Source organism: Oncorhynchus clarkii, unplaced genomic scaffold (assembly GCF_045791955.1).
Source record: "Oncorhynchus clarkii lewisi isolate Uvic-CL-2024 unplaced genomic scaffold, UVic_Ocla_1.0 unplaced_contig_9417_pilon_pilon, whole genome shotgun sequence".
In the NCBI taxonomy this organism is placed as follows: domain Eukaryota; kingdom Metazoa; phylum Chordata; class Actinopteri; order Salmoniformes; family Salmonidae; genus Oncorhynchus; species Oncorhynchus clarkii.
The window spans coordinates 13685-29776 of NW_027259504.1; the positions used below are offsets into that span (position 1 = coordinate 13685).

The 16092-nt window shown below is 40.8% G+C and overlaps 1 protein-coding gene across 1 annotated transcript; it reads left to right on the top strand.

Annotated features, from left to right (window-relative positions):
* Positions 1-1817: 1817 nt before the first annotated feature.
* LOC139400258 (P-selectin-like) lies at positions 1818-16017 on the top strand (the record flags this gene model as incomplete). The annotated part of the gene is made up of 7 exons (XM_071145242.1): positions 1818-1896; positions 2208-2407; positions 3082-3274; positions 3432-3539; positions 3731-3916; positions 4380-4568; positions 15832-16017. Coding segments are annotated over exons 1-7 (1141 nt in total), but the record flags the coding sequence as incomplete, so codon positions are not given.
* Positions 16018-16092: the final 75 nt, after the last annotated feature.

A 16092-nucleotide genomic window follows, 5' to 3' on the forward strand; every position in this document is an offset into this window, starting at 1 on the left:
AGGCCATGTGCTATCTTCTCACCCAGGCCATGTGCTGGCTTCTCACCCAGGTCATGTGCTGGCTTCTCACCCAGGTCATGTGCTGGCTTCTCACTCAGACCATGTGCTGGCTTCTCACTCAGACCATGTGCTGGCTTCTCACCCAGGCCATGTGCTGGCTTCTCACCCAGGCCATGTGCTGGCTTCTCACCCAGGCCATGTGCTGGCTTCTCACCCAGACCATGTGCTGGCTTCTCACCCAGGCCATGTGCTGGCTTCTCACCAAGGCCATGTGCTGGCTTTTCACCAAGGCCATGTGCTGGCTTCTCACCCAGGCCATGTGCTGGCTTCTCACCCAGGCCATGTGCTGGCTTCTCACCCAGACCATGTGCTGGCTTCTCACCCAGGCCATGTGCTGGCTTCTCACCCAGGCCATGTGCTGGCTTCTCACCAAGGCCATGTGCTGGCTTCTCACCCAGACCATGTGCTGGCTTCTCACTCAGACCATGTGCTGGCTTCTCACCAAGGCCATGTGCTGGCTTCTCACTCAGACCATGTGCTGGCTTCTCACCAAGGCCATGTGCTGGCTTCTCACCCAGGCCATGTGCTGGCTTCTCACCCAGACCATGTGCTGGCTTCTCACCCAGACCATGTGCTGGCTTCTCACCCAGGCCATGTGCTGGCTTCTCACCAAGGCCATGTGCTGGCTTCTCACCCAGACCATGTGCTGGCTTCTCACTCAGACCATGTGCTGGCTTCTCACCCAGGCCATGTGCTGGCTTCTCACCAAGGCCATGTGCTGGCTAAGTGCAGTATAGTGTGTTGTTGTTTTTGATTGATATCTTGACTTTTACTCTTATCCTGAAGGGAACCAGATGAGGGTGTGACGTCATCCAACGAGACAGGGGACAACTGATGGACCTCTGAGACTTCATACATTATGTCAATCTACCTATTGTTTCAACATACTGTGTGGGTTAGTCCACATCAAACATAGGATGTTGTAAATCGTTAGAATTATGTTACTGTATGTTTTGTGAATTCTACAAGTTCAACAGCTTTGTGTAAGAAAAGTAAATAAAACGATTTTAGCTCACTTGATTTTGGGGTTCAGAGTATATATATGGGGTAAATCAGTGTGCGTGGGAACAACACCTTTTTCTTCCCGCTTCAAGCACTGGGCGTGAGTGTGTATGCGTTCCTATAAATTGCAAAGGAAGTCATAATTAAAAAATATATTTTCTTCACCTTTTACTGCAGTGGGCTAAATCAGGGTCACACAGAGTGTTTCTTGGTAGTCATAAACACATCTACTTTGAAATTAAAGTATACACCTCACACACAGGTATGTTATGGACTTAACCAAAATAAGACACCTGTACCATGTTTAAATGTATTCAATGTTGAGTTTGCATTCCAATATTACACTTTATATACATCACAGAAGACTAAAATACAACAAAAACTTTAGTTTTGTTTATTCATGAGGAAATAATGAAGAATGTGTTCCACCTATGAGGCCACTAGAGGGCGCTTTGGTCATTCGACTGCAGGAAAGGGGCTACTTTTTCACAGTAGACAGTTTGATGATCAGATTAGTAAGTCTGGTGTTGACTCATTCTGAAAGGAAATTGCACCTCTTACACAGTTCATTTGGATGGGTGTGATGACACGGAAAAGAGCACATTTTATTAGTCTCCCCAAAGAGGTAGGTTATCTTATGATTATTCCTGTACAATTGCAAATTTCTATGCTTTGTTGTATCGTAACATTCAGTCAAATTGTACAATCCAGTTTGATTATTGTTTTAGTGTTGATATATTGGTTACGTTTTCCAGATGCTTCCGTGGTCCAACTATCTCAGACAGAGCCTATATAATAGGTTGCTGGTGATTCTATTGATGACAATCTACCAAGGTAAGACAGAGCAACCTGATGTTTACAACTGCCTGACTATCAGACAGAAATGTTCTCTTACTTTTAATAACCAAAACCATTCAAATCAAATCAAGGAATTACTAAATAGCAAATGTTACTAATTACAGCATTGCTATGCGAGTAGAAGAGCAACATAAACAGTGAACTAAACTCATGAGGTGTTCATAAATTATATTCTTCAGGAATCAATGAGTACATATCAGTAATTTAAAAGTACCAAAATAAATGTAGCAACTGTAGATTGCCCCTTCAAAATGGAAAGTATTGCCTCTGTTTTCATTGGCCCTCAGACTTAACAGGTGAGACAGGAGGTGTCCAGGCCTGGACATATAACTACAGCGTCAACCAGAATCTGGACTGGGATTCGGCCCGCCAGTGGTGCAGGCAGGACTACACGGACATGGTGGCCATCCAGAACCAGGAGGAGATCGTCTATCTCAACACCATGCTCCCTAAGAACTCACAATACTACTGGATCGGCCTCCGCAAGGTTGGTCTCCGTCCTCTGTTACTTTATCCACAGGAGTGTACTGTGGACTGACAGATTAGTCTGTTTTACTGTGGACTGACAGATTAGTCTGTCTTACTGTGGACTGACAGATTAGTCTGTCTTACTGTGGACTGACAGATTAGTCTGTCTTACTGTGGACTGACAGATTAGTCTGTCTTACTGTGGACTGACAGATTAGTCTGTCTTACTGTGGACTGACAGATTAGTCTGTCTTACTGTGGACTGACAGATTAGTCTGTCTTACTGTGGACTGACAGATTAGTCTGTCTTACTGTGGACTGACAGATTAGTCTGTCTTACTGTGGACTGACAGATTAGTCTGTCTTACTGTGGACTGACAGATTAGTCTGTCTTACTGTGGACTGACAGATTAGTCTGTCTTACTGTGGACTGACAGATTAGTATGTCTTACTGTGGACTGACAGATTAGTATGTCTTACTGTGGACTGACAGATTAGTCTGTCTTACTGTGGACTGACAGATTAGTCTGTCTTACTACAAGAGGTTCGTCTAGCAGAAAATGTGTCGCTGGTTTATTTAATGTACTAATCTCAATTGTTTTTAAATGCATTGCTATTTTATTTATATTGTGGCTGCATATATTTTCTATTTTTATTTTTGTATTATTTAAATAAATTATGTCAATCTATCAGGTGAATGAGATGTGGACCTGGACGGGGACTAACAAGACACTGACCAAAGAGGCGGAGAACTGGGCCGTCGGGGAGCCCAACAACATAGGGGACGGACAGGACTGTGTGGAGATCTACATCAAAAGAGGAAAGGACGAAGCCAAGTGGAACGATGAGAGATGCACAAAAAAGAAGGGAGCCCTCTGCTACACAGGTAGAAGAGTGTGTGTGTGTGTGTGTGTGTGTGTATGTGTGTGTGTATTTTCTTAAGTCCTCTATTTGTCTACTCCCCTGTGTGTGTGTGTGTGTGTGTGTGTGTGTGTGTGTGTGTGTGTGTGTGTGTGTGTGTGTGTGTGTGTGTGTGTGTGTAGCTTCTTGCTCAGAGCATTGCTGCAGCGCCCATGCAGAGTGTTTAGAGAACATAGGGAACTACACCTGCCAGTGTGACCCTGGCTTCAAGGGCCCCCGGTGCCAGGAAGGTGAGTTAACCTGTATAATGCATTCATAAGGTCTTGACCATTCTTATTCATCTACGGGAATAACGCCATGGTTTTCTGTATAGAGGTGAACCCAAATAGTTACCTGAGTTCAACTTCAATGACATGTCAGTATTCAGTATGCTTGTTTGTTGTCATTGATAATCTAGTCTCTCTGCCTCTCTCTCTGTCAGCCGTAGAGTGTGACACTGTGTCGGACCCAGAGCAGGGTTCAGTGAACTGTGATCATCCTCATGGGCTGTTTGCCTTCAACTCCTCTTGCCAGTTCCACTGTGCCCGGGGATACCAGCTGCAGGGGGCATCACAACTGTTCTGCCAGGCCACAGGGTTCTGGGACCACCCTGCCGCTCAGTGCCAAGGTATGGGAGAGCAGGAGGGTATAGCACGATGTACTGGGGCGGTTAGGTTAGTGGCCTAGAGGTTAGGGTGTTGGGACAGTAACTGAAAGGTTGCTAGATCAAATCCCAGAGCTGACAAGGTAAAAATCTGTCGTTCTGCCCCTGAACAAGGCAGTTAATCCACTGTTCCTAGTCCGTCATTGTAGATACGATTTTGCTCTTAACTGACTTGCCTAGTTAAATAAAGGCTAAAATACAACAGTACCCATAATGCTCTGCAACAATAAACAGTTTAATCTTACTAAAGACATTCCTAAAGCTGACATTATCGGGGCCTGCATCCTTATTTAAGAGGGCTACCTGACTAATCCAAATTCACATAACGTTGTGTAACGAGGCTCATAAACCAGCATTTTTTAGGCTTGACACATTGACGTTCTGCCCTATTGAGTTTAAACAACATTTCTCTTATTGCCCCCTTCAGTCAAACAGTGTCCAGCGCTGGACAGTGGTCCTCATAGAGGGACTATGAACTGCAGTAACCCCATCGCCCTGCACAGTTATAACTCCACATGTGAATTCAACTGTGATTTGGGGTTTGACCTAATAGGACCAGACAGGATTCACTGTGACCACACAGGACAGTGGACAGGCAACGTCTCCACCTGCACAGGTATGTATCACTGTCACCATGGGATAGTAGCTACTAATACACCTGTTGAATGTCAGGTCAAAGTGAGAGAAAATAAAATGTCAAGAATTGCAACAGAAGTACTATGTCTCCTCCCAGTCCTTCACTTGACCGCACCCTCTGTTAATCTCCACTATTTAAATGTTGAACTGTTGTGAAATAGTTGTCTTCTTGGGGAAATATGACCTGATGAAATACTTTCAAACTGTCACTTTTTCTGTGACATCCTGTTCTGCCACTGAACACAAAACCCTGGCTGTTAATGTGTTGTCCAAAATCCTTTTTTCTGATTGAGCCTCACTCTCTCTGAACCATGTTGTCAGCCATGTTGTCAGCCATACAGTCTGTAACCCATGCTATTTATGACAGTCCCTGACGTTTTTTTGTTAAACTAAAGACAGTCCCTAACTTCTTTACATTACATTGTATGGATTGGGAGTTGGTTGGCGACTCCTAGAGTCTGAATGTTTTTTTGCTGTCGCTCCAATCTCACTCTTTACCCTAATCTCACTCTTTACCCTAATCTCACTCTTTACCCTAATCTCGCTCTTTACCCTAATCTCACTCTTTACCCTAATCTCACTCTTTACCCTAATCTCACTCTTTACCCTAATCTCACTCTTTACCCTAATCTCACTCTTTACCCCAATCTCACTCTTTACCCCAATCTCACTCTTCACCCTAATCTCACTCTTTACCCTAATCTCACTCTTTACCCTAATCTCACTCTTTACCCTAATCTCACTCTTTACCCTAATCTCACTCTTTACCCCAATCTCACTCTTTACCCTAATCTCACTCTTTACCCTAATCTCACTCTTTACCCTAATCTCACTCTTCACCCTAATCTCACTCTTTACCCTAATCTCACTCTTTACCCTAATCTCGCTCTTTACCCTAATCTCTCTCTTTACCCTAATCTCACTCTTTACCCTAATCTCACTCTTTACCCTAATCTCGCTCTTTACCCTAATCTCACTCTTTACCCCACTCTCACTCTTTACCCTAATCTCACTCTTTACCCCAATCTCACTCTTTAACCTAATCTCACTCTTTACCCTAATCTCGCTCTTTACCCTAATCTCACTCTTTACCCCACTCTCACTCTTTACCCTAATCTCACTCTTTACCCCAATCTCACTCTTTACCCCAATCTCACTCTTTACCCTAATCTAACTCTTTACCCTAATCTCACTCTTTACCCTAAACTAACTCTTTACCCCAATCTCACTCTTTACCCCAATCTCACTCTTTACCCTAATCTCACTCTTTACCCCAATCTCACTCTTTACCCTAATCTCACTCTTTACCCCAATCTCACTCTTTACCCTAATCTCACTCTTTACCCTAATCTCGCTCTTTACCCTAATCTCACTCTTTACCCTAATCTCACTCTTTACCCTAATCTCACTCTTTACCCTAATCTCACTCTTTACCCTAATCTCACTCTTTACCCCAATCTCACTCTTTACCCCAATCTCACTCTTCACCCTAATCTCACTCTTTACCCTAATCTCACTCTTTACCCTAATCTCACTCTTTACCCTAATCTCACTCTTTACCCTAATCTCACTCTTTACCCTAATCTCACTCTTTACCCCAATCTCACTCTTTACCCTAATCTCACTCTTCACCCTAATCTCACTCTTTACCCTAATCTCACTCTTTACCCTAATCTCACTCTTTACCCTAATCTCGCTCTTTACCCTAATCTCTCTCTTTACCCTAATCTCACTCTTTACCCTAATCTCACTCTTTACCCTAATCTCGCTCTTTACCCTAATCTCACTCTTTACCCCACTCTCACTCTTTACCCTAATCTCACTCTTTACCCCAATCTCACTCTTTACCCTAATCTCACTCTTTACCCTAATCTCGCTCTTTACCCTAATCTCACTCTTTACCCCACTCTCACTCTTTACCCTAATCTCACTCTTTACCCCAATCTCACTCTTTACCCCAATCTCACTCTTTACCCTAATCTAACTCTTTACCCTAATCTCACTCTTTACCCTAAACTAACTCTTTACCCCAATCTCACTCTTTACCCCAATCTCACTCTTTACCCTAATCTCACTCTTTACCCCAATCTCACTCTTTACCCTAATCTCACTCTTTACCCCAATCTCACTCTTTACCCTAATCTCACTCTTTACCCTAATCTCGCTCTTTACCCTAATCTCACTCTTTACCCCAATCTCACTCTTTACCCTAATCTCGCTCTTTACCCTAATCTCTCTCTTTACCCTAATCTCACTCTTTACCCTAATCTCACTCTTTACCCTAATCTCGCTCTTTACCCTAATCTCACTCTTTACCCCACTCTCACTCTTTACCCTAATCTCACTCTTTACCCCAATCTCACTCTTTACCCTAATCTCACTCTTTACCCTAATCTCGCTCTTTACCCTAATCTCACTCTTTACCCCACTCTCACTCTTTACCCTAATCTCACTCTTTACCCCAATCTCACTCTTTACCCCAATCTCACTCTTTACCCTAATCTAACTCTTTACCCTAATCTCACTCTTTACCCTAAACTAACTCTTTACCCCAATCTCACTCTTTACCCCAATCTCACTCTTTACCCTAATCTCACTCTTTACCCCAATCTCACTCTTTACCCTAATCTCACTCTTTACCCCAATCTCACTCTTTACCCTAATCTCACTCTTTACCCTAATCTCGCTCTTTACCCTAATCTCACTCTTTACCCCAATCTCACTCTTTACCCTAATCTCGCTCTTTACCCTAATCTCACTCTTTACCCCACTCTCACTCTTTACCCTAATCTCACTCTTTACCCCAATCTCACTCTTTACCCTAATCTCACTCTTTACCCCAATCTCACTCTTTACCCTAATCTCACTCTTTACCCTAATCTCGCTCTTTACCCTAATCTCACTCTTTACCCCAATCTCACTCTTTACCCTAATCTCACTCTTTACCCTAATCTCACTCTTTACCCCAATCTCACTCTTTACCCTAATCTCACTCTTTACCCTAATCTCACTCTTTACCCCAATCTCACTCTTTACCCTAATCTCACTCTTTACCCTAATCTCGCTCTTTACCCTAATCTCACTCTTTACCCCAATCTCACTCTTTACCCTAATCTCACTCTTTACCCCAATCTCACTCTTTACCCCAATCTCACTCTTTACCCTAATCTAACTCTTTATCCTATTGCTTTTGGAGAGTGCCAACGAACTGTGAAGTACAGGTCTTCATGGGTCCAAAACGTTCCGAAATGGATCCGTGGCTTTCCCACCCGACCAGATATGCATAAATAAAACAATTAAAAACAGAGACCCGTTCCAAAAAGAACCATGGAAAAACAGACCCAAACAGACCAGTACTGGTTTGGAAACCCGAGAGACCCATTCAGATCCGAGAATAGAAAGAGAGAGAGAATGAAACAACCAACTGGGCGCTGCCAGCGATATTGGTGAAATTATCCACAGTTATGTATCCTTAAAAACTGCCTATAGCAAATTACAAACAAAAAAACTAGGGCTATTTGTTCTGTTTCGATGTGTAGACTAGCACATGCAAAACTTTATAGTCTATTGTTTTATTGTCTACCTCACGGTTCTGCTGTCAGAGAGTTGAGCATGAAGTTGCATCAGGGCGTGTCCACATGATATTCGTATAAAAACCTATATATTAAAGGCAGACAAGCGTAGTGCTAGCCCTAGAGAGACCGGAAGAAAGATAGAGACATGCTAACAGCAACAACATGGATTTCTTTTATACTTGTCAGATAGGCTACTACTGCTCTACCGATATAGGCGTACAGAAGGAGTCTGAACATGTTCTATCAGAATATAACTCTAGTAGGCCTAAAACATTCCTCCTCACCTCAAGTTCAACTGCCTTCATTGGCCTGCAGTAGCTAAACCTAATAATTAACATACTAGTAGCATCCCGTACTATCGGCATATTCAACGGCGTTTCAGAAATATATTACCTTCTATCAGTGTCATCAAACCCATCAAAGTTGTGTGATTATTGGTGTCATAAAAAAAAATTTATTAGCATGTTTGACATTTCAGTGGAAATACGAGTAAAATCAGCTTTTTGATAAGGGGTTTATCGGCATACGGTACCTAGTTATTGGCCACATTACTGTTTTGTTAAATTACAATATATATCCGTTTAATTTAGTTGAAAAAAGAGACACCAACCTCGTGTCCGAAGTGTTTCACTAGATGACTAGTTGGCTAGCCTTCCAGTGAAAAAACAAAATGGCTTCCCTGTCAACTTTTCATTGCGTTGCCAATGGCGCCCTCCTGTAGACTCCTAAAAATGGTTCCTCACCAACATCTTCTTCAGTGTCATAACCAAATAATGTCTCAATTTGTTTTACAGATTAATCAGCTCGAGGTGAATTAACCGCTAGAGAGTGTCCGAAGTTAGGGGGTGTCAGATGTTGGGGGGGAAATTACCTACCACACCGAACCTTCACAAAAGTGAATTCACTTTTTTTTAGGGTAATATCAAAAGTAACTCAAGGCATTGTTTATAGGGAAAATATGATACATGTTGCTGTTATTGCGACATTAACTGAAGTTTAGAATCTGGTTTTTCTTTTTCATGGTTTGAGTGTCAGTAGCATAGTAAGGCCTACTGGTGATTCTATTATATTGAATTTGGCCAACGAAAATGTCTCAGCTGAATTCCACCTTTAAAAACGTTTTGAACAAGCTAGGCCTATAGTGCAGCTCTTACCAACAAAAGGTCATTGCCTACCCAACAAATGACACGTAAACTAAATTAGCACAAAATTAAAAAAGACAGAACTTAATTTAGCCGACTAAAATGTCTCAACAAAATGTAACAAAACACTTTTTGCATAGGCTATTTAAAGAACTGGTTTAGATTATTAAATAGGCCTACAATAATATTAATTTACAATAATTGATAATAAATATGAAAATAAATTAAATGAAAGGTAGAAAATTGCATCAAACCTGCATAGCAAGTTGCACAAATTCTAATAGTTTGCCTAATTTCAGTTTATGTGAAAAAACAAACAAGTATAGTGTAAATAATCATTGAAATATATTTATATATTAATATATATAAGAAATATATTTATATATTAATATATATAAGAAATATATTTATATATTTATATATTCATATATATAAGAAATATATTTATATATTAATATATATATTAATATATTTATATATTCATATATATAAGAAATATATTTATATATTCATATATATAAGAAATATATTTATATATTCATATATATAAGAAATATATTTTCTTTAACCACATTTGTTTACATTTTAATCAATTTGAAGTCGGTGTACAAAACGAAAGTAGACCAGGTGTGTCGAGCGTAAGCAATCACTGAACTGACGAATTAACTAAGTAGCTCATTGTGGTGCGTTGTTAGGACCAAATCCTGCAGTATCAGCGGCACTCCAGGAACCAACCCTCATCTACAGCTTCTACAATCATCATCGTGAAAAAAAAAAAACGGAACTCATTAAGAGGTGCCGCAGTGGCTTGTGGGTCTACGGTTTTTCCTTGCCTTATTAGATGACATTGCTTTAGATATCAGTCTCCTTTTGAACATAAATAGACTGTACGCACAGCGTACATATTAACTCTAAAGTAGTTCCCCGCAGTGTGTAACTCATACTGTAAACTGAGTGCACAAAACATTAGGCACAAGAAGGATTGATTGAGACATGGCCAAGTGAGACATGGCTTGTGTATGAGTGCCATTCAGAGGGTGAATGGGGAAAGACAAAAGATTGAAGTGCTTTTCAACGGGTTATGGTAGTAGGTGCCAGGCGCACAGGTTTGTGGCAAGAACTGCAACGCTGCTGGGCTTTTCACGCTCAGCAGTTTCCCGTGTGTATCAAGAATGGTCCACCATCCAAAGGACATCCAGCCAATGGCAGGACAGTGGTCGAAAGCAGATCATTGATGAAAGAGGACAAAGGAGGCTGACACGAATTGTGAGTCTAGAGTATGTCATGGGCTACAGTTAGTCAACTGACAGTTCAGTACAACATTGGTGCCCAAAGACCCATAAAATAATACACAACTCCTTGTAATTTGGCACGAAGGGGGTATGGCAGCTGATGACCTTACAGAGTTCGACTTCTTTCGGCAAATAACAAGAAACTGCGGTTGCAGTGGGCTAAGGATGAAAACATTAGACACAGTAGAATGTAAAAACATTGCCTGGTCTGATGAATCCCGGGTTCCTGCTGTGTCACGCTGATGGGAGGACTAGAGTATGGAGAAAACCACGAGTACATGCATCCATCATGCCGTGTGTCAACATTGCAGGCCGGTGTGGGGTGTGTTTTCATGTTACACATTGGGCTTCTTGATAAAAGTGGAGCAACATTTGAATGCCATACGATAGCTGAACATCATTGCCAATCATGGGCATACAATACCCCATTATGACACAATACCTCTTTATGACACAATACCTCATTATGACACAATACCTCTTTATGACACAATACCTCATTATGACACAATACCCCTTTATGACACAATACCCGATTATGACACAATACCTCTTTATGACACAATACCTCTTTATGACACAATACCTCTTTATGACACAATACCTCTTTATGACACAATACCTCTTTATGACACAATACCTCTTCATGACACAATACCCCATTATGACACAATACCTCTTTATGACACAATACCCCATTATGACACAATACCTCTTTATGACACAGAACCCCATTATGACACAATACCTCTTTATGACACAATACCCCATTATGACACAATACCTCTTTATGACACAATACCCCATTATGACACAATACCTCTTTATGACACAATACCCCATTATGACACAATACCCCATTATGACACAATACCCCATTATGACACAATACCCCATTATGACACAATACCTCTTTTTGACACAATACCTCTTTATGACACAGAACCCCATAATTACACAATACCTCTTTATGACACAATACCCCATTATGACACAATACCTCTTTATGACACAATACCCCATTATGACACAATACCTCTTTATGACACAATACCCCATTATGACACAATACCTCTTTATGACACAATACCTCTTTATGACACAATACCCCATTGTGACACAATACCTCTTTTTGACGCAATACCTCTTTATGACACAGAACCCCATAATTACACAATACCTCTTTATGACACAATACCTCTTTATGACACAATACCTCATTATGACACAATACCCCTTTATGACACAATACCCGATTATGACACAATACCTCTTTATGACACAATACCTCTTTATGACACAATACCTCTTTATGACACAATACCTCTTTATGACACAATACCTCTTTATGACACAATACCTCTTTATGACACAATACCTCTTTATGACACAATACCTCTTTATGACACAATACCTCTTTATGACACAATACCTCTTCATGACACAATACCCCATTATGACACAATACCTCTTTATGACACAATACCCCATTATGACACAATACCTCTTTATGACACAGAACCCCATTATGACACAATACCTCTTTATGACACAATACCCCATTATGACACAATACCTCTTTATGACACAATACCCCATTATGACACAATACCTCTTTATGACACAATACCTCATTATGACACAATACCTCTTTATGACACAATACCTCATTATGACACAATACCCCTTTATGACACAATACCCGATTATGACACAATACCTCTTTATGACACAATACCTCTTTATGACACAATACCTCTTTATGACACAATACCTCTTTATGACACAATACCTCTTTATGACACAATACCTCTTTATGACACAATACCTCTTTATGACACAATACCTCTTTATGACACAATACCTCTTCATGACACAATACCCCATTATGACACAATGCCTCTTTATGACACAATACCCCATTATGACACAATACCTCTTTATGACACAGAACCCCATTATGACACAATACCTCTTTATGACACAATACCCCATTATGACACAATACCTCTTTATGACACAATACCCCATTATGACACAATACCTCTTTATGACACAATACCCCATTATGACACAATACCCCATTATGACACAATACCCCATTATGACACAATACCTCTTTTTGACACAATACCTCTTTATGACACAGAACCCCATAATTACACAATACCTCTTTATGACACAATACCCCATTATGACACAATACCTCTTTATGACACAATACCCCATTATGACACAATACCTCTTTATGACACAATACCCCATTATGACACAATACCTCTTTATGACACAATACCTCTTTATGACACAATACCCCATTGTGACACAATACCTCTTTTTGACACAATACCTCTTTATGACACAGAACCCCATAATTACACAATACCTCTTTATGACACAATACCCCATTATGACACAATACCCCTTTATGACACAATGCCCCATTTTGACACAATACCTCGTTATGACACAATACCTCATTATGACACAATACCTCTTTATGACACAATACCCCATTATGACACAATACCCCTTTATGACACAATGCCCCATTTTGACACAATACCTCGTTATGACACAATACCTCATTATGACACAATACCTCTTTATGACACAATATCCCATTGTGACACAATACCCCATTATGACACAGTACCTCATTATGACACAGTACCTCATTATGACACAATACCTCTTTATGACACAATATTCCATTGTGACACAATACCCCATAATGACACAGTACCTCATTATGACACAATACCCCATAATGACACAGTACCTCATTATGACACAGTACCTCATTATGACACAATACCTCTTTATGACACAATATCCAATTGTGACACAATACCCCATAATGACACAATACCTCTTTATGACACAATACCCCATTGTGACACAATACCTCTTTTTGACACAATACCTCTTTATGACACAGAACCCCATAATTACACAATACCTCTTTATGACACAATACCCCATTATGACACAATACCCCTTTATGACACAATGCCCCATTTTGACACAATACCTCGTTATGACACAATACCCCATTATGACACAATACCTCTTTATGACACAATACCCCATTATGACGCAATACCCCTTTATGACACAATACCTCTTTATGACACAGTACTTCATAATGACACAATACCCCATTATGTCACAATACCCCATAATGACACAATACCTCTTTATGACACAAAACCCCATAATTACACAATACCTCTTTATGACACAATACCCCATTATGACACAATACCCCTTTATGACACAGTACCTCATTATGACACAGTACCTCATTATGACACAATACCCCATTATGACACAATACCCCTTTATGACACAGTACCTCATTATGACACAGTACCTCATTATGACACAATACCCCATTATGAAACAATACCCCATTACGACACAGTACCTCATTATGACACAGTACCTCATTATGACACAATACCCCATAATTACACAATACCTCATTATGACACAATACCCCATTATGAAACAATACCCCATTACGACACAGTACCTCATTATGACAAAACTAAACGTTTTTTTCCTTCATTTTAAGCAAATGTATAAAAAAACGGAAATACCTTATTACATCAGTATTCAGACCCTTTGCTATGAGACTTGAAATTGAGCTCAGGTGCATCCTGTTTCCATTGATCATCCTTGAGATGTTCTACAACTTTGATTGCTTAAATAAAGGTTAAATAAAGGTAAAAAATAAAATAAATTGGAGTCCACCTGTGGTAAATTTCCAGAAGGACAACTATCTCTGCAGTACTCCACCAATCAGGCCTTTATGGTAGAGTGGCCAGACGGAAGCCACTCCTCAGTAAAAGGCACATGACAGCCCGCTTGGAGTTTGCCAAAAGGCACCTAAAGACCCTCAAACCAATAGAAAAATATTCTCTGGTCTGATGAAACCAAGATTGAACTATTTTGCCTGAATGCCAAGCGTAACGTCTGGAGGAAACTTGGCACCCTCCCTACGGTGAAGCATGGTGGTGGCAGCATCATGCTGTGGGGATGTTTCTCAGCGGCAGGGACTTGGAGACTAGTCAGGATCGAAGGAAAGATTAACGGAGCAAAGTACAGAGAGATCCTTGATGAAAACCTGCTCCAGATCGCTCAGGACCTCAGACTGGAGTGAAGGTTTACCTTCCAACAGGACAACGACCCTAATCACACAGCCAAGACAAAGCAGGAGTGGCTTCGGGACAAGTCTCTGAATGTCCTTGAGCCCGATCGAACATCTCTGGAGAGACCTGAAAATAGCTGTGCAGCAACACTCCCCATCCAACCGGACAGAGGATCTGCAAAGAATGAGAGAAACTCCCCAAATACAGGTGTGTCAAGCTTGTAGAGTCATACCCAAGAAGACTCGAGGCTGTAATCGCTGCCAAAGGTGCTTCAACAAAGTACTGAGTAAAGGGTCTGAATACTTATGTAAATGTGATATTTCAGTTGTTCAAATTTTTATAAATCAGCAAAAATCTATAAATCTGTTTTTGCTTTGTCATTATGGGGTATTTTTTTGAATAAGTCTGTAACGTAACAAAATGTGGAAAAGTCAAGGGGCCTGAATAATTTCTGAAGGCACTGTATATCTATGGTTATGAATACTTATGACATACTTTGATCAATGCTTGTATCAACCCATGGTACATTATCAGCTTATGGAAGACTACTGGCCTTGATAAGCTCAGTGCCTTCTGTGGATGTTCTGTGAATGTTCTGTGGAAACAGACCATAAATCTTATCTTACCTTGGCCGTGTTCCCCTGCTCAGACATGCATCAACCTATGGTTGTGTGCCACGTCATCGACTGTGCCGTCAGGTACCAGATTGCCATAACATATGTGATTAGCTAAGTGGTTCCTATTTATAACTTGTCAGAAATGTCCCGTTGATCAACAAGCCCATGGCAGCTTAAGGCTTTTAGCTAGGTATTTTAATCGTGTTAATATTTTGCTGTAACGTTTGATACATAAGACATGGCATAATGTGTAGACCTGAAGGGAATCACCTTTAAAACGTGGAATCTTTCTCTCCACCACATGGTGCGTTATGTTCCCCAATAATGAAAGGGGGACATGAATTTAAAAAGTTTGGGAAGCGCTGGGTTAGCTGTTACGTTGTAAGTTCTGGCGTCAACAACGTCTGAATAGGGGAACACAATCATAATCTTTTATTATCTACCCTGTATCCTACAACAGTGGTGAGGTGTGGCCCCCTGTCCCCTCCTGCCATGGGGAACATGTCCTGTGTGGATCCCCTGGGGGCTTCCTCCTTCACCTCCTCCTGTGGGTTCTCCTGTGAGGAGGGCTACCTGCTGAGAGGAGACACCAACCTCACCTGTTTATCTACTGGACAATGGACCAACCACACACCTGCATGTGAACGTGAGCTAAACCAAGACAACTAGAGGGAGTTTTCAATGTGATAAGAACCATTATTTATTCAAAAAGAATACATTA